General features: G+C 41.0%; 1 protein-coding gene across 2 annotated transcripts; it reads right to left on the bottom strand.

Annotated features, from left to right (window-relative positions):
• Window positions 1–712: 712 nt before the first annotated feature.
• LOC132900026 (progranulin-like) lies at window positions 713–11,003 on the bottom strand. Of its 2 annotated transcripts, none has more exons than XM_060942062.1 (5): window positions 10,866–11,003; window positions 10,455–10,604; window positions 9,967–10,245; window positions 9,749–9,886; window positions 713–1,029 (listed from the first exon to the last, which is right to left on the bottom strand). In XM_060942062.1, the coding sequence occupies exons 2-5, from the start codon at window positions 10,602–10,604 to the stop codon at window positions 1,021–1,023; spliced, it is 576 nt and encodes a 191-aa protein (XP_060798045.1). In that variant the 5' UTR covers window positions 10,866–11,003; the 3' UTR covers window positions 713–1,020. The 2 variants fall into 2 exon arrangements, with proteins under 2 accessions (XP_060798045.1, XP_060798044.1); XM_060942061.1 differs by lacking the exon at window positions 10,866–11,003 and adding an exon at window positions 10,720–10,817.
• Between the last annotated feature and the right edge of the window lie 7,765 nt (window positions 11,004–18,768).

The following is an 18,768-nucleotide window of genomic DNA, read 5'->3' as shown; positions in this document are numbered from 1 at the left end:
GAGGTAGTCGAAACGCGAGCCGTGTTGGTCTGAAGTGAGCTGAAGTGAGCTGAAAAAGGGTAGTGGAAAAGGGCCATTAGAGCATCATGGCTGCGTAGAAGAAGGGTCCGGGTACTGAACTGGCCAGCCTGCAGTCCAGATCTTTCACCCATAGAAAACATTTGGCACATCATAAAACGGAAGATACAACAAAAAAGACCTAAGACAGTTGAGCAACTAGAATCCTACATTAGACAAGAATGGGTTAACATTCCTATCCCTAAACTTGAGCAACTTGTCTCCTCAGTCCCCAGACGTTTACAGACTGTTGTAAAGAGAAAAGGGGATGTCTCACAGTGGTAAACATGGCCTTGTCCCAACTTTGAGATGTGTTGTTGTCATGAAATTTAAAATCACCTAATTTTTCTCTTTAAATGATACATTTTCTCAGTTTAAACATTTGATATGTCATCTATGTTCTATTCTGAATAAAATATGGAATTTTGAAACTTCCACATCATTGCATTCCGTTTTTATTTACAATTTGTACTTTGTCCCAACTTTTTTGGAATCGGGGTTGTATTAAAAAATAGAGAATTAAAAGTAACAAAGTAAAAAACAGGAAATATGTCAGAAATATAATAAAACTAAATAAATACAGAAATGGTAAAATATTATGCAAATAATGCAACATACAATAAAGAACCATCAACTAGAAATAATGCACATACAGTTTTGTGATTATACTGATTTTTATTAATTTACATTTGCATTGAGTCAATTATTTTTTGTTTCTTGTTTGTTCAAAATGAGAAATGAATTATATGCAGTGTAACTGTTCCTGTTTATTGTGGCATAATAAAAATTTATCTATGGAGCTTAAGAAAGTTATACACTTGTTGATCAAATAAAATACTGTATGTCATTACTGATTTTTTTCTGGACCTAGCCTTCTGTTCGAAGAACATCAAATGTGCTCTTGCAGGATTTGCTCTCGTCACAGCGAAACCCAATGGGACAGCAGTCTGTCTCGCTCTGCCATCACTTATCCTGCAGAGATTAACTGTGGTTAGTCACGCTACTTTCATTATTTACTTGTTTAATAATGCAGTTTTTTTTCTTCATTCATTTCCTGTAAACTCCCAGCACATACTGGTCAGCTGAGATTCACGTTCCATATTCTCATAGCTACATAATGAGAGTTTAACTTTGGGGGATTTTTTTCATACTGTGGAGCAATCGTTATTTGACTTGCCTCACAAAACCAACATTCCAGCTACAAGCCTACGTGTGGGTTATAGCAAGTATTTGAAATTTCAAAACAGTACAGCATTAAATGTCACAAGATTGGATTTCACAAGACCAGGCAATCCTATTCAACTGTCACTTTGGAATTCCTGGAGTTGATGCAATGACCACTAACTGACAAACAGTTAGTATGGCTGTGGATTTTAAGGTTACACACAGTTGAACGAAAATGTTTGGTTTCTGGAGAAGGAAAAGAAATATACCCATATTTTGCATTTTATCCGAAAGAAAATCTATAATTCCAATATATTACAAGAAGATATGAAATCTTGGTGTATCCTGCTACAAGAAAACAATCCACAACATACAAAATATGGAGGTAATGACCTCTGGGGCCTGACACAAACCATACCACCCTACTGCTGAGTAATTTTCTATAACAGAACATTCCATTTTTACTCTGTACAAGAAACACAAACCTTACCCTAGCCTACATTCTCAGAAAATAAAGTACATTATTGTGCCTTTAGGGGTACAATGGCTTGTCACTGTGGCAGGACTCTCTAAGGTATGTATTTGTACCCTTTATATACTGCTTGGGAACATATATGTACCTTTTTGGCCCTAAAAAGGTATACATAGTTACCTTGAGGTCCAGTAATGAGTCCTAATAATAATAATAATAATAATAATAATAATAATAATAATGTTTATTACTTATATTGTGCACTTTAATATTTGGTAATATGATCAAATGTGCATTACACTAAAAATACTTAAAATATAATATATAGAAACATACTACTAATAAAAGCAATTATAACAATCCTAGGTTAATAATACATACAAAAATAAATGAATAAAATTAAAAAGTCAATTAACCAAAATAATAATAATAATAATGATAAAATAAAATCCTAATACTTTTAAGTTGAGTTGCTATAAGCCTCTTTAAAATAATGTGTCTTTAAGAGTTTTTTAAACTTTCCAAAATTTCCCTCTTTCCTTATATGTTCAGGTAGAATATTCCAAGTTTTAGGAGCAGCTGCTGTAAATGATCGATCTCCAAGCGTTCGCTTGAACTTAACTGTAGGGTCATGCAATACAATACTAGAATTGGACCGCAGATTATAACGCGCGCTCTGCCTAATGCATATGAGATCGCTTAAATATGCTGGGGCTAAATTATGAATTGCCTTAAAGGTGATGACAGCAATCTTATACTGGATTCTAAACCTAATGGGCAGCCAATGCAACGCATATAACACTGGTGATATATGACAATATCTAGACATATAACTTATAAGTCGCGCTGCTGAGTTTTGAAGACGCTACAGCTTAGAAAGATGAACAGCTGGTACCCCATACAAGAGTCCATTGCAGTAATCAATTCGCGCCATAACCACCGCCTGTACTAGCAATTTAGTACTGTCATATGATAAAAATTTCCTAATTTGCCTAATATTAAATAAATGATAATATACTGAGTGACAGATCTTATTAATATGAGTAGTCACTGTAAGGTTTGAATCAAACCAAGAACCAAGATTGCGGACAGCAGAGTCCATTATTGGTACATGTATATGCTCTATATCTAATTGCCTAATGTTCACTTTATCAAGTTGTGGCCGAGTGCCAATTAAAATAATCTCAGTCTTGTCTTCGTTAAGTTTCAACCTATCTACAGTCATCCAGGTTCTTATGTCATCAATACATTCCTGCACAGCCTGTACAGCATCCCTCTGACTGACTTCTGAGTCTGGCTTGAAGGAGAAGTACAGCGGGGTATCATCTGCATATGCATGTACATCAGGTAGATGAGCCTTGATTACTTCAAACAGTTTACTAGCATATATCGTAAACAGCAATGGACCAAGGCATGAACCTTGAGGAACACCATGAACCAAATTAAAACTCTTGGAATAACTGCCCTCGAAGCAGATGCACTGAGATCTAGCAGATAGATAAGATTTAAACCACTGCAGTGCAGTCCCAGTTATTCCGAAACTTGATTCCAGTCGTTTTAATAGCACTTGATGGTCAACTGTATCAAACGCTGCACTCAGGTCGAGAAGTACCAGCAGTGTCACTCTTTGATGATCCATGTTTATTAAGATATCGTTCTTTACCTTCATAAGAACGGTCTCTGTGCTGTGACCAGCACGGTAAGCCGACTGCAATAGTGGGTAGAGCCCAAAACTCATCATGTGCTCATGTATCTGATTGAATACAGCACGCTCAGCTAATTTTGATATAAACTGAAGGCTACTTACTGGTCGTAAATTTTGAAACGAAATGTCTTTCCCAGACTTAAGGCGTGGGTCAACAATAGCTTCTTTCCATCTAAATGGGAAGTGACCCGAGGAGAGAGAGGAATTAAGCAGGGCCGTCAACAGGGGGGGACAACCGGGTATTTTGTCCCGGGCCCAGGCATGAGGGGGGGCCCAGAACTGGTCCCTCATGAAGATGCCATTAATCATTCTGTTTCATTTCAAAATGTGTTGATTTGGGGGAGAAAAATGTGCTATATTTGCATTCAATGAATGATTTCTGGTTCTTTTGCCTTTATTGTCTTCGAAAATAGATTCAAGAACCCACCTACCACCCCTAATGCAGAAATGGTTTGGTCTTTGATTAAGGCGCCAAATAACACGGCACTATTCCATCATAACGCTTCGACAATAAGCGTGCGAGCCCGTTTGCCAACATGCACAAGTCAGGAGCAAAGAAAAGAAAAGAGATAAAGAGATGAAGAAGCCAAGAGCCTCAGGGGCTCACTGCATAGATATTTTAGAAAAGATTCAGATGATGCAGCAGGTGGTGAAGGCAGTGGGGCAGCTGAGCCAGGTAAGACACAGATAACTTTTTTCCAGCCCCGTAATGTAACCCCAGCACGCGCGAAGCGCCATTCATAATTATAAAGTAGGGGATAGCAGGGTACACTGAGTGAACACTGAAATGCACAGGGCATTGAATTATTTCATAAACTTATCGGTTTAATAACACTGTGTTGCATATATCTCAATGAAGCAAAGAATAGCACATTGGCCCGCAATCATATCCAAATGTTTTAGGCACGCTTGCTGAGCTGCGCTGAGCTGGACTCCGGTTAGCTGAAAGCCCGTGGAACGCTGCCTCTTGTTAATTAAACCTTATTTTGTTGGAAATCATCCCGTGTAGATACGACGGCATGTGAAATTGCCAGCTAGATAGAGTTTAATGTAACGAATGGGCTATAAATGGGGTGTTTTGAGGTTAGTCTGTTGCAAAACATTAAACTTTCACTTAGACTGGATACTCTTCAAACAATTCCCTTGCTCAAGTGAAAAATGATAGGCCTGTATGAAAAGCGCAATTAATGAAAGTAGCCTAATAAGCCCTAAATGAATAAAACAACCTCTGTTTTATTGTTGTTGCTTACACGTTAAGATTTTGAAATCTTCTCGGTCCAGTTCTATATCCAGGGAACGTTGTAATCCTTTTGGTTTATCCGTAATAAACGTGTCAGCCCCCAGGTCAGATAGGCTAATGTTACGTGGTTGGGAGGGTGTCAATTTTTTTTGTAACATTCTAAATTGAGTACGGAAAGGACGTTTATGAAAAACAAGACAAAAAAACACACTGAAAAACTCACTGTACACATCACTAGTGGTGATGCTTCTATGTTCAGATTTTGGGAAAGCCATAACTCCGTTCTCATTGAGGCCCAGTTCCATCCCGTAAACAATCATTTTGGTTTATCAACTACCTGCGCTCAAACATGTCACAGGAGAGGCTCAATGGGCTGGCTATGCTCTCTATAGAGCGCGAACTTGCAAAGAAGCTGGACTTCAATGACCTTATTGACGACTTTGCCACAGCAAAAGTCCGGTGCATTGCATTTCGCACCTGAATAGTTGCAGACTAAGGAAATGTTCAAACTGTAAATATGTTGAAATGTTGAAATAAAATGGTTGACTGTTATAATGGGCTTGGAATACCTGTTATTTAAGGGTTGGAGTGAATGGAGACTGTGAAAAGAGGGGTTGGGTGTGGGTGGTTGCTGTGTGGCGATGTGCGTGCGCGCGTATGTGTGTGTGTGTGGGGGGGGGAGGGGGCACTCAGATTATTTGGGGGGGGGGCCCACTCAGATTATTTTGTCCCAGGCCAAGCCAAAGCTGTCAACGGCCCTGGAATTAAGTATACATGTGATTACAGGTAGAAGTTCCTCGAGGCATACCACAACCATAGATGTAGGCATTGGACCAAGGCAGCAGGTTTTCTTAGCTGATTTCCGTACGAGGCTACGAACATCATCACGAGAGAGATGTCGAAACTCAGATAACCACTGGCTGTCCTCTATAACAGGATCATCAGGGACTCTGTCTCTATTCTCCGCAGCACCTCTGGAGATATCAAGTTATTTACGGATATTACACTGTAAAAAAGAATAGTTGAGAATACTTGAAATTTCAAGGCAACAGTCTGCATTAAGAATTTTATGTTTTGCCAACAATGTGCCCATGATAATCCAAACTATGATAACACTGTTATCTTTATTAAGAATTCTTAATTAAGTCAATTTTCAATTCCTCATTCTGCCAACATAGATTTCTCTTTTTGCTGAACAGTGGCATTCACAGTAGTACAAAAAGGCAATTGAGGTTATCACAATTTTTTGGGGGGGCTTTTTTCACCTTTATTTGGATAGGACAGTGTAGAGATAGGAAATGAGCAGGAGAAAGAGAGATCAGGAAATGACCTCAGGTCAGAATCAAACCCAGGCCCCCAGATTTACGGTATGGCGCCTTATCCACCTGAGCCACGACAACATGAACTTCAACCAGAGAGAGAACCACATTGCCCAGCCCTTGCATTTGGGAGAGGAAACCACGTGTCTTGGTCATTCAGAGCATGCGCTGAATAAACACCTGTGACAATTATGTATTTTCAATTCAGATTATTCACTATTGTATATTTACACATCATTGAGGTGCACCCTATCAGTTTGATGTGGATTTTTCTTGATGTGGATAATTCTAAAAAATAGAATTACGCTTTGGGCGGCACGGTGGTGTAGTGGTTAGCGCTGTCGCCTCACAGCAAGAAGGTCCTGGGTTCGAGCCCCGGGGCCGGCGAGGGCCTTTCTGTGTGGAGTTTGCATGTTCTCCCCGTGTCCGCGTGGGTTTCCTCCGGGTGCTCCGGTTTCCCCCACAGTCCAAAGACATGCAGGTTAGGTTAACTGGTGACTCTAAATTGACCGTAGGTGTGAATGTGAGTGTGAATGGTTGTCTGTGTCTATGTGTCAGCCCTGTGATGACCTGGCGACTTGTCCAGGGTGTACCCCGCCTTTCGCCTGTAGTCAGCTGGGATAGGCTCCAGCTTGCCTGCGACCCTGTAGAAGGATAAAGCGGCTAGAGATAATGAGATGAGATGAGAGAATTACGCTTTGTTCAAGTAATTCCATATTCACAATTGAATGGACAAGAAAATATGAATAATTATTAACGAACAGAAAAATCCACATCAAACTGATAGGGTGCACCTCAATGATGTGTAAATATGCAATAGTGAATAATCTGAATTGAAAATACATAATTGTCACAGGTGTTTATTCAGCGCATGCTCTGAATGACCAAGACACGGGGTTTCCTCTCCCAAATGCAAGGGCTGGGCAATGTGATTCTCTCTCCAGTTGAAGATCATGTTGTCGTGGCTCAGGTGGATAAGGCGCCATACCATAAATCTGGGGGCCTGGGTTCGATTCTGACCTGAGGTCATTTCCCGATCCCTCCCCGTCTCTCTCTCCTGCTCATTTCCTGTCTCTACACTGTCCTATCCAAAAAAAGACCCCCCAAAAATTGTGAGAACCTCAATTGCCTTTTTGTACTACTGTGAATGCCACTGTTCAGCAAAAAGAGACATTTATGTTGGCAGAATGAGGAATTGAAAATTGACTTAATTAAGAATTCTTAATAAAGATAACAGTGTTATCATAGTTTGGATTATCATGGGCACATCGTTGGCAAAACATAAAATTCTTAATGCAGACTGTTGCCTTGAAATTTCAAGTATTCTCGACTATTCTTTTTTTACAGTGTACTTATCTTATGACAGAAGAATTCACCAATATCATCAGCCAGAGAGCGCATATCATTATAATCAGGAAAACAAAGACTGTCCTTTGGTGAAAGGAGCTTTTTCATCCCTCTGAACAGCTTACCCTGAGTGCAACTATTATTATCAATAAAGTCAGCGTAAAAGGACTTTCGTGCTTTGTTGTTAATAAATGTAACGTAATTTTTCTTTTTCTTAAAGAGCAGAAAATCAGATGTTAGTCTAGACTTCCGCCATGTCTTCTCCGCTTTACGACGATGTCTTTTTGCCTCTGCAATCTCCTCATTGTACCAGGGATCCTGAGGCCTACTCCTTACACTCTTTGTCTTGATAGGTGCGTAGTAGTTGATCAGATCAGACAATGTAGTTTCAGTTTTCAACAAGCTTATCAAGATCTGCCGGGCCACGCCCTTCACTGTAGACTTTGTTGCACAGGTCAGAAGAAGCCAAGCTGTTACGGAAGCGGTCCATGTTGACAGATTTGACCTTCCTGTAGCTAACTTTTTTAACTTTAGCAACAGGTTTCTTGATCTTCAGGTCACAAATAACAGAGGCGAGAAATAATGGCCAATTCTTGGTGAACTTTCAATGATAGCACTTGACTTGCGAGTAATGACTAGGTCCAACATGTGACCATGGATGTGCGTTGGCTTGTTAACGTGTTGTTGGAATCCAAATGAATCAACTAGATCCAAAAGCATCATGGCGTCAGGATCATTGGGTTCATCGACGTGGATATTAAAGTCTCCGAGGACCAACAGGTGTTCTTTTGTAAGAATGACTGACTCCATGTACAGTAAGTAGAGAATTCATTGAAAAACATACTCATGGGTACCCTGTGGTTTTCCGAGTACGGCGGTCGGTAGAGAATAATGAGTCTGAGATAGTTAGCAGTAGATGATGCAACTATCCATTCTGAATACTCAAATGATTCCATCTGACTGCAATTGGCCATAGTCACCCTGAGAGAATCTCTATAAAAAAGAGCAGTACCTCCCCCTCGACAGCTCTCACGAGGTTTATCCAGAAACTTGTAGCCAATAGGGCACAACTGAACTCTAATAGAATCATCGATCGTCTTCAGCCAGGTCTCAGTAACTGCAACTAGATCAAATTTGTTTTCACAGACGTAATCTACGAAGTCCACTGTTTTGTTTCTGATGGATTGAGTGTTCATCAAACATAAGGACATATGATAATTATCTTCTCTAATGCAGGGTTCGCAGCATATATTTACAAGGTTCGCAGGATTGCGTGTTGAAGCTGACACCACCTTTTGTTGTCTGCGCCACGCTGTAACAATGGAACCAATCTCTTTGTTAATAGGCCCAGGATTTAGTTTGAACACCAAATCTCCCTCTAAGAGTGCGTGAAATGTCGCTGTGGAATTCGCATAGTAGGCACACGGACACTTGTAGCGCCTCCGTTTCATACCATGAACAGCTATATTAGGAACTCCATTAGTAACAGTTCTTAAATCTTGTGTCAATAGATGTAGAACAATGGCTTCATCAGGCCCGCGGTAGCGAACTAGCCAAGATTCAAGTGGCCAAAACTTTAAATGTGAAATATCTTGAGTTGCCACAAATTCATAGGTTAAAAAAACAACAAGATTGATGCTTGGAGTTCTTATACAGGCAGTACCAGACTTGAATCGACCAAAATAACATTTTGGAAAGACTAATGAGGCAAAAAGGACAGAGAACAGAAAACCGTGACCGCCACAAATTAGCATACTCACTCACTCTCACTCATTCAACTAAAGTGAAAATGTCCTCGATTATGTCCTCGACTTGCTAGTTTTCCATCAGTGAACCCGAATAAGTGTCCTTCTGAAAAACAGGAGTGTTGTCATTCATGTCTATCACATTGACACGGAGATGTCCTGTGGTCTCTTCCCCACCTCCATCACAAGCCAAGACTGTCAGAGTGTAGCGACGCGTTAACTCGTAATCCAAACGACCCCTCAGTGTCACCCAGCCCGTCTAGACATCTGAATTCCTGTGAATTACTCCGAGTCTCATGCACGCTCGTTAACCTCGACGGAGGTGTGGCAGGACCGTGACACTGATCTGGACATCACATGGAACAGTTCCTACTGCCGGTCTTTTCCATCCTAGGGAGTACATTAGTGTAGATTGTATCTAGGGGGACAGAAATGGACTCCTACTGTACCCCTGTAATGAGTCCTAGGGAGTACATTAGTGTAGATTGTATCTAGGGGGACAGAAATGGACTCCTACTGTACCCCTGTTTCTGACAGTGCAGGCCACAGATTTGATTCATGAGTCATCTTCCCTTCTTTCCATGTCTTTTCAGAACATGTAGTTTGCTACTGGTTGTCAGTTATTATATTATGATATGACATTTTATTTATGTACTACTTTACTGAAGAAAGAGAGAAGGTTATTGTTCTGTCTTGTACCTGATTGGTGTTGATCTGCACAGCAGCGATCTGTGGAGATGCAGGAAGACTCAGGACTCCAATCAAACAGTGGGTGGATGTGCTGTCACAGTGATAACCAAAGGGACAGCAGTGAACGCCATCAAGGCAGCACTGACCCTAAAGAATCACACAAAATGTTAAGACTGTACGCATAAACCTAACACATTCATGATTTGCTAAAAAAAAAAAAAACCAACCAGATTGTATATGCAGCAGAACCACTGCCCAAAAGGAGACCTGCAGCATGTTGTACCATCAGGGCAGACAAAGGTATTGTCACAGTGAAGCACAGAGACAGAAGGATTGTCAGATTTCACCAGAGGAGCAGGAGCACTTTTCTCCTCCTCCTCTGCAGGTATCTGAGGGGAAAGAGGGATTCTATACAACTGAAGCTCCTTTTTCTTACACAGCTGAGTCCCTACATCACACTGGTACCCTGGTGGACAGCAGTGGGCCTTGTCTGGACAGCATACAGCCTTAAAGAATAAAAATAAGGCTTAATTTAGAGGATACCAATGAGGTTTTTATTTAGAATGGACTTCAGATGCAGGCTTAATGCAACATTAATTTATCTTGATTATACAACCAGATTTATTTTTCACCACACTGTTGTAATTAATCCTAATTAATTAATTAATTAATTAATTGAATTCAAACGAAACAATTAGCTCTGGTGTCTGCTTACAGAAGGATATTGGCAGCATGCATATCCTGTCTCAGTTTGGCAGCAGGTATTTTTGTCTTCACATTCTGTCCCGTCTGGACAAACAATTTTGCCAGAAACCAGGCCCACCATCAGCAACATAACACCACAGGCATCTAACACCACAGGCATCTAGATGAGGAGGAGAATACAAAGCTTACTTGTTTACCCATTGTCATAAGCATATACAATAAAGTCATGAAAAAACAGCAGACAAATCTAAATAATGCATAATTTTTGAATTTACCTTCAACAATGAACACATAAAAGACAGCAGAACTTCTGCAACCAAACTACATTCAAAACTAGATTGTTGAGTTAACTAGAGTGTCTAATCATGTCAATGTAAAAGCAATTTATCGATGAAAAAGTATACAAATTTCACTTTCTTGCCTTGTTTGTACAGTGGACTGTTTGTTAACAATATCCGTCCGCACGTTCAGTCCCAGCTTCTCAAAAAGCTGTATTGACCCGCAGGCAGATCAAGCGGATGTGAACCTTCAACATGCAAAACAAAGAGGAACTGACTGTTTCATATCCCTCTTGTCAGTGTTATATAGAGACATGTTTTAATGTAGTGTGGTTATGAAAAAAATGAGAGGAAATGGGTACTGTGTAGGGGCGGCACGGTGGTGTAGTGGTTAGCACTGTTGCCTCACAACAAGAAAGTCCTGGGTTCGAGCCCAGTGGCCGATGAGGGCCTTTCTCTGTGGAGTTTGCATGTTCTGCATGGGTTTCCTCCGGGTGCTCCGGTTTCCCCCACAGTCCAAAGACATGCAGGTTAGGTTAATTGGTGGCTCTAAATTGACCGTAGGTGTGAATGTGAGTGTGAATGGCTGTTTGTCTCTACGTATGTGTCAACCCTGCGATGACCTGGCGACTTGTCCAGGGTGTACCCTGCTTCTCGCCCAGTCAGCTGGGATAGGCTCCAGCTTGCCTGCGACCCTGTACAGGATAAGTGGCTACAGATAATGGATGGCTGGATGGATGGGTACTGTGTAGTCCAAAACAATGTACTTAATTCAACTTATACTAAATTATTTTGAAAGCATTTCTAATGCTTATCAGATGTGGAAAATTCTTAATTGTATTTTGGAGTATTAATACTTTACTTGAGTATTACTGAAACGGAATACTTGTACTCTTACTGAACTACATTAAAAAAAAACATACTTTTTATTTGTTACACTTTTTTAGGCCTTCATAGTTCTCATTACAAATATTGAAGGTCTTTTCTCTCATCTAGTCATTTACTGCATGCTGTATGATCAATCAAATTGGCTCCCACACATCAAGAATTATGCCAGTTTGTAATCTGTGGTCGTCTTCTCATTCTAAACAATGTAGTAGTTAATGTTACAGCTATCCATGTGCATTTAAAGATGAATAAACCACCGCACTGCATTGTTGAACATGAGGATAAGCTAGGGTGACCAGATTTCCCGAGTCTGAAACCGGGACACTTTTGCGCGCGACCATGCTCGTGCACGCACACCTTTTTTTTTTTTACGTAAACGTGACACTCAGAGAGGTGCTCTTATCATTTTGTTGAAGCTCACATTTATCAACATCTCACATGAAATAAAACAAACAGGCATTTTGTTATCTAGTAGCATAGTGGTATACAGATCAGTTAAATTATGGTCAGACAACAGATTTTGTAATGGCTGAGAATAGGCCAGGCTATGTCCATAGGCCAAATTTAAACTGATTTATTTCACCTGTTTGTGAGAACACCAAGAAGAATGCATATGCACATGTAGGCTATATCTCTAAAATTGTATGCACTATAGCATGAACTTAAAAAGTAGATACGTGACCTCAACATAGCCTAGGTCAGAATCAACCTTACTAACCATTCCCCACAACTGAATGAATAAAGCAAGAAGATGTGTACAAAAGTGAACACTTTAATGGAAGGTGCAACAAGCTGTTCAACACAGCAATAATATGGCCAAACTGTCAGAATGGTATGTTAAACAGAATCCTTTTTTTTATTCACGTTGTTATCCCGAGATAACGACATAATTAATTCAGGATCTCGAGAAAACAACACAACTAATTCGAGATCTCGAGTAAACAGCTGAGAAATGGTTCATTCAGGTGCGCCAAGAGACTTGTGATATGCTGACTTTGGGGCTATTGCTCATTCTGTATAGATGCAACTTTGGTCATTAGAATGTCTGGAATAATTGATCACCTAATAAGGCAATATTTTGATCAGGGGTTGACACAGGGAGAGATTGCATCAAGTCTTTTAATAAGGGATAATTTCAAAATTAGTCCGCGGCACCTCCGCAGAAGACTGGCCCGGCTTCGTCTCTACCGACGGAGATACAGTGATCCAGCTGAGATCATGAAATAACGTTTTTGTTTTCTCGAGATCTCGAATTAGTTGTGTTGTTTTCTCGAGATCCTGAATTAATTATGTCGTTATCTCGGGATAACAAGGTGAATAAAAAAAGATTATATGAAGGGCCTCTCTCGGCTTCCGTAAATATACACTCAAACAAAACAGCAGTAAAGGAGGAGAGGGGCGACAGCCCGAGGAAAGCCCCCACAGGAGCGCACAGCATTTGCAACATAGGCTACCCAACTCAGTACAAGAACAAAACACGTACAGTGTGTGCAGTCGGCTTCGTGCGCATTGTTCTGCACCTCTCGGAGGAAGGGGTAGGTGCCCTGTAAATCTTTGGAAAAGGTACATTTTCTTTTTGGCATAATTGCTGCGGCATTACTGCTGCTAGCTGCTAGACAAAGAACATTCGCGCCAGTTAATGTTTATTTTATTGTTGCATGGCAACACGTTCTGTTGTCTGGAATAATGTGGCTAAATAAACACCCATGCCACAGGGCCAGGGGGCAGTAACCAGGAAAGTTTGCGATTCCTGTCCATTCATCAAAATAGTAAATGCAGACATTTATCCGCTAATGATTCCCACGCTGCTCAGTCGCAAACGTCGCGAGTGGTGAAAACCGGGACATATCCGTGTCCCGACAGACTTTTGTCGGGACTCGGGACACACAACCCCAAATCGGGACTGTCCCGGTAAAACCGGGATGTCTGGTCACCCTAGGATAAGCATCTCTGGCCTTGCATTAGTAAAATGTTTCAGTGTACTAGAGTAAGCAAAGATTCATGTGAAATGATATCTTATTTGCCTCCCTAGAATGCCTGAATTCAATCTAATGTTAAAATTGCATGTTGAGGTAAGTTTTATTTTACTGGCAATATTTAAATAAGTTCCAAAGTTAGCCTGTTCTTACTGCTAATGCCAGGTTAGACTAGCATCAATTCCTAAAGTATGGTCTGGCAGCGGGGGCGTGGTCAAGCGTCGGTCTGTGAACGGAGGGCGGAGTCAGGGAAGGTAAGTGGCAGAATCACTGCACCTGATGTGAGTTAACCTGTGTTTGTGTGTCTTCCCCAGTGACCGCGCCCTATGAAAGGAGAGAGCAGAGGAAGGGAGCTCTCTCCCCAACCAGACGACTTGTGTGTGTGCGTGCGTGCGTGTGTGGCTGGGAGAGTGTGAAACGCTGAAAAGCTACAAATAAAAAGAATTTTGGAACTCAGTTCTGGCCTGCCGTACTTCTGTGCTTCACCCACCCACTCTGGTTTCTACATATTTGTATAGTTAGGCAGCAAGTCAAATTCTAGATAATGATAATTATTCTATCCACATTCACTAGATATGAGCAATTGTGTGCTCTGATTGGCTACTCTATTACTAGGATATCAGCTCATATACCGTGAGTAAAGAAAAACAAAATGGCGGAGCATGTTGCTGAACCAACCAAGGACGAAATAAAAACTCTATTCAAAAACAATACAAGCTATGGACCGCAAACGCCTGCAGAGGGTGATGAAGACTGCTGAGAGGATCACCAAAACTCCACTGCTCTCTCTGCAGAGCATCCACCACCGCAGAGTCCACAGGAGAGCTGCCTCCATCCTCAAAGACCCCCACCCACCCCCAGGACGGACTGTTCACACTTCTACCCTCAGGCCAGAGGTACAGAAGTGTGAGATGTAAGACTGTCAGACTAAAGAACTCTTTCTTTCCCACCGCCATCAGACTTCTGAACAGCTGACAGGAGTCTATAACTATGTAAACTGTCCTTGACTGTTTACATTTGGTTACATTCTTTGCACATTGTTTGCACATTACTGACATTTTGCTGCTGTTTCCTTGACTGTTTACATTGTTTGCACATTCACACATTACTGCCCTTCTGCTGCTACGGTACGTCTGATCATTGCCTTATTTTTGTATTACACCACCTATTTGCACTACATTTACCTTTATTTTGTACTATACTGGGTGTTTTTTTGTTGTTGTTGCTTTTGCTTTTCTTTTTGCACTATATTGCCTTTACTTGTATTACTTCTGCCTATTTATTTATTTGTAATTGGCATTCATGATGGATAGCAAACTAAGAATTTAATTGTGCAAGAGGACATGTCCTTACTGTGCATATGACAATAAACACTTTGAACTTGAACTATAGCATTTTTCATAAATTGCTACTGTCATTTCACTGGTTTGTTTACAGTCTAAGCGGAAATGATTTTATCGGATGTTTTGTATAAAGTTTTTATTCATCGAATTTGCAAAAAAAAGTATATATAAATGCTCTGTTTCTCAAAATCCAGTGAATGTGGATAGAATAAAACAGTTATTCCACTCAATCTCGTCATACATGGCTTGTAGCCAACTTGGCGCTCCGCGCCTCATCAGCTATCAGTGCATGTACGACTCGATTTTGTGGAATAACTGTTAAATACAATAGACAACAATTTTGCTTCCCAAAAATTTCAAACTGAACATGAATATAATTCCAGATTGTTTGTATCACATATGAATTTGGAGAAACACAAATTTGACTTTTATTGAATTGAATGTCTTTAATCACTTGATAGTGCTAACACATTGCATTAGTGCCACTAACCTAAAAAATGTTTTCTTGCTGATATTTGCTTGTACTCAGGATCTAATGATTCTCATTAAAGTGTCCAACAATAATCTGTCAACACAGATGGATTCCAGTTGCCCTGGTACCTGTTTTCCCCATCATTGCAATTGGTGAAACCTTTCACAATGTTTGTCACTGACTGCAGTTCCATTTGCACAGAAGAAATTTACAACCCTGATTCCAAAAAAGTTGGGACAAAGTACAAATTGTAAATAAAAATGGAATGCAATGATGTGGAAGTTTCAAAATTCCATATTTTATTCAGAATAGAACATAGATAACATATCAAATGTTTAAACTGAGAAAATGTATCATTTAAAGAGAAAAATTAGGTGATTTTAAATTTCATGACAACAACACATCTCAAAAAAGTTGGGACAAGGCCATGTTTCCCACTGTGAGACATCCCCTTTTCTCTTTACAACAGTCTGTAAACGTCTGGGGACTGAGGAGACAAGTTGCTCAAGTTTAGGGATAGGAATGTTAACCCATTCTTGTCTAATGTAGGATTCTAGTTGCTCAACTGTCTTAGGTCTTTTTTGTCGTATCTTCCATTTTATGATGCGCCAAATGTTTTCTATGGGTGAAAGATCTGGACTGCAGGCTGGCCAGTTCAGTACCCGGACCCTTCTTCTACGCAGCCATGATGCTGTAATTGATGCAGTATGTGGTTTGGCATTGTCATGTTGGAAAATGCAAGGTCTTCCCTGAAAGAGACGTTGTCTGGATGGGAGCATATGTTGCTCTAGAACCTGGATATACCTTTCAGCATTGATGATGTCTTTCCAGATGTGTAAGCTGCCCATGCCACACGCACTAATGCAACCCCATACCATCAGAGATGCAGGCTTCTGAACTGAGCGCTGATAACAACTTGGGTCGTCCTTCTCCTCTTTAGTCCGAATGACACGGCATCCCTGATTTCCATAAAGAACTTCAAATTTTGATTCGTCTGACCATAGAACAGTTTTCCACTTTGCCACAGTCCATTTTAAATGAGCCTTGGCCCAGAGAAGACGTCTGCGCTTCTGGATCGTGTTTAGATACGGCTTCTTCTTTGAAATATAGAGTTTTAGCTGGCAACGGCGGATGGCACGGTGAATTGTATTCACAGATAATGTTCTCTGGAAATATTCTTGAGCCCATTTTGTGATTTCCAATACAGAAGCATGCCTGTATGTGATGCAGTGCCGTCTAAGGGCCCGAAGATCACGGGCACCCGGTATGGTTTTCCGGCCTTGACCCTTACGCACAGAGATTCTTCCAGATTCTCTGAATCTTTTGATGATATTATGCACTGTAGATGATGATATGTTCAAACTCTTTGCAATTTTACACTGTCGAACTCCTTTCTGATATTGCTCCACTATTTGTCGGCGCAGAATTAGGGGGATTGGTGATCCTCTTCCCATCTTTACTTCTGAGAGCCGCTGCCACTCTAAGATGCTCTTTTTATACCCAGTCATGTTAATGACCTATTGCCAATTGACCTAATGAGTTGTAATTTGGTCCTCCAGCTGTTCCTTTTTTGTACCTTTAACTTTTCCAGCCTCTTATTGCCCCTGTCCCAACTTTTTTGAGATATGTTGCTGTCATGAAATTTCAAATGAGCCAATATTTGGCATGAAATTTGAAAATGTCTCACTTTCAACATTTGATATATTGTCTATGTTCTATTGTGAATACAATATCAGTTTTTGAGATTTATAAATTATTGCATTCCATTTTTATTTACAATTTGTACTTTGTCACAACTTTTTTGGAACCGGGGTTGTAAATATCAATGTAGAAAATGAATCTTTGGTGACAGCACCCTATGGTTTTATACGCCTGAAGCATTTTGTCAACCAGCTGGACATACAGTAGTTTGGTGCTCTGTAGTGCCCACCAATATGGATGGATGTGTTACTTGTTCATGTCAGGAGCTTGCATGCACTGAGATATCACATGAAGTGCAACTTCAAATGATGCACCAGCTAACTTGAAGTGGCAAGTACAGCTTTATTAATTATTATGTAAAATGCTAAATTGTGGGCGGCACGGTGGTGTAGTGGTTAGCGCTGTCGCCTCACAGCAAGAAGGTCCGGGTTCGAGCCCCGTGGCCGGCGAGGGCCTTTCTGTGTGGAGTTTGCATGTTCTCCCCTTGTCCGCGTGGGATTCCTCCGGGTGCTCCGGTTTCCCCCACAGTCCAAAGACATGCAGGTTAGGTTAACTGGTGACTCTAAATTGAGCGTAGGTGTGAATGTGAGTGTGAATGGTTGTCTGTGTCTATGTGTCAGCCCTGTGATGACCTGGCGACTTGTCCAGGGTGTACCCCGCCTTTCGCCCGTAGTCAGCTGGGATAGGCTCCAGCTTGCCTGCGACCCTGTAGAAGGATAAAGCGGCTAGAGATGATATGAGATTCTAAATTGTACTCATAACATTTTTGTAAGTATTGATTTGACCTTTGCCAGGAAAAGATTTTAGAGCTTTGAGTCAAGACTGTCTAAGCTACCATTTGCTCACTACTTGACATTGTCCATCATTTTAATCAAATACATGTAGATGTCTCATCTCATCTCATTATCTCTAGCCACTTTATCCTGTTCCACAGGGTCGCAGGCAAGCTGGAGCCTATCCCAGCTGACTACGGGCGAAAGGCGGGGTACACCCTGGACAAGTCGCCAGGTCATCACAGGGCTGACACGTAGACAACCATTCACACTCTCATTCACACCTACAGTCAATTTAGAGTCACCAGTTAACCTAACCTGCATGTCTTTGGACTGTGGGGGAAACCAGAGCACCCGGAGGAAACCCACGCGGACACGGGGAGAACATGCAAACTCAGCACAGAAAGGCCCCCACCAGCAACGGGGCTCGAACCCGGACCTTCTTGCTGTGAGGTGACAGCGCTAACCACTACACCACCGTGCCGCCTTGTTTAGCTTACATAATTATATAAATAAACATCTTAAAGTTGATTAGGGTACAAGTTTTGCATTTTTGTCAAAATTCAAATAAATTGCTGTCAGTAACAGCGTGGAGAGTGCAAGCTCAAAACAGCCTCCAAACATGGACACATCAAACTACACGTCCCACGAATCACAGCGCCCTCTGTCCCCTGTCTTTTAATTATACCTGTCATTTGTTTCCTTGTCAGTCAGCTCAGCTATTCAAACCCCTCACTCACCCTCACTAGACGTGAGGTATCGTTCAGTGTTTTCTCTCCTGTTGTACCGAGCTATTTACTGTCTGCCTGATCTCTCGTATTCTCAATCGTATTCTTACTTTCCCAGACCTCGCCTTGCCTTGCCACTGTCAACCTTTAGAGAAAATCTTAAAT

Source organism: Neoarius graeffei, chromosome 16 (assembly GCF_027579695.1).
Source record: "Neoarius graeffei isolate fNeoGra1 chromosome 16, fNeoGra1.pri, whole genome shotgun sequence".
Lineage (NCBI taxonomy): Eukaryota > Metazoa > Chordata > Actinopteri > Siluriformes > Ariidae > Neoarius > Neoarius graeffei.
The sequence above is the reverse complement of the archived record's forward strand: the minus strand, read 5'-3'. Positions and strand labels throughout refer to the sequence as shown.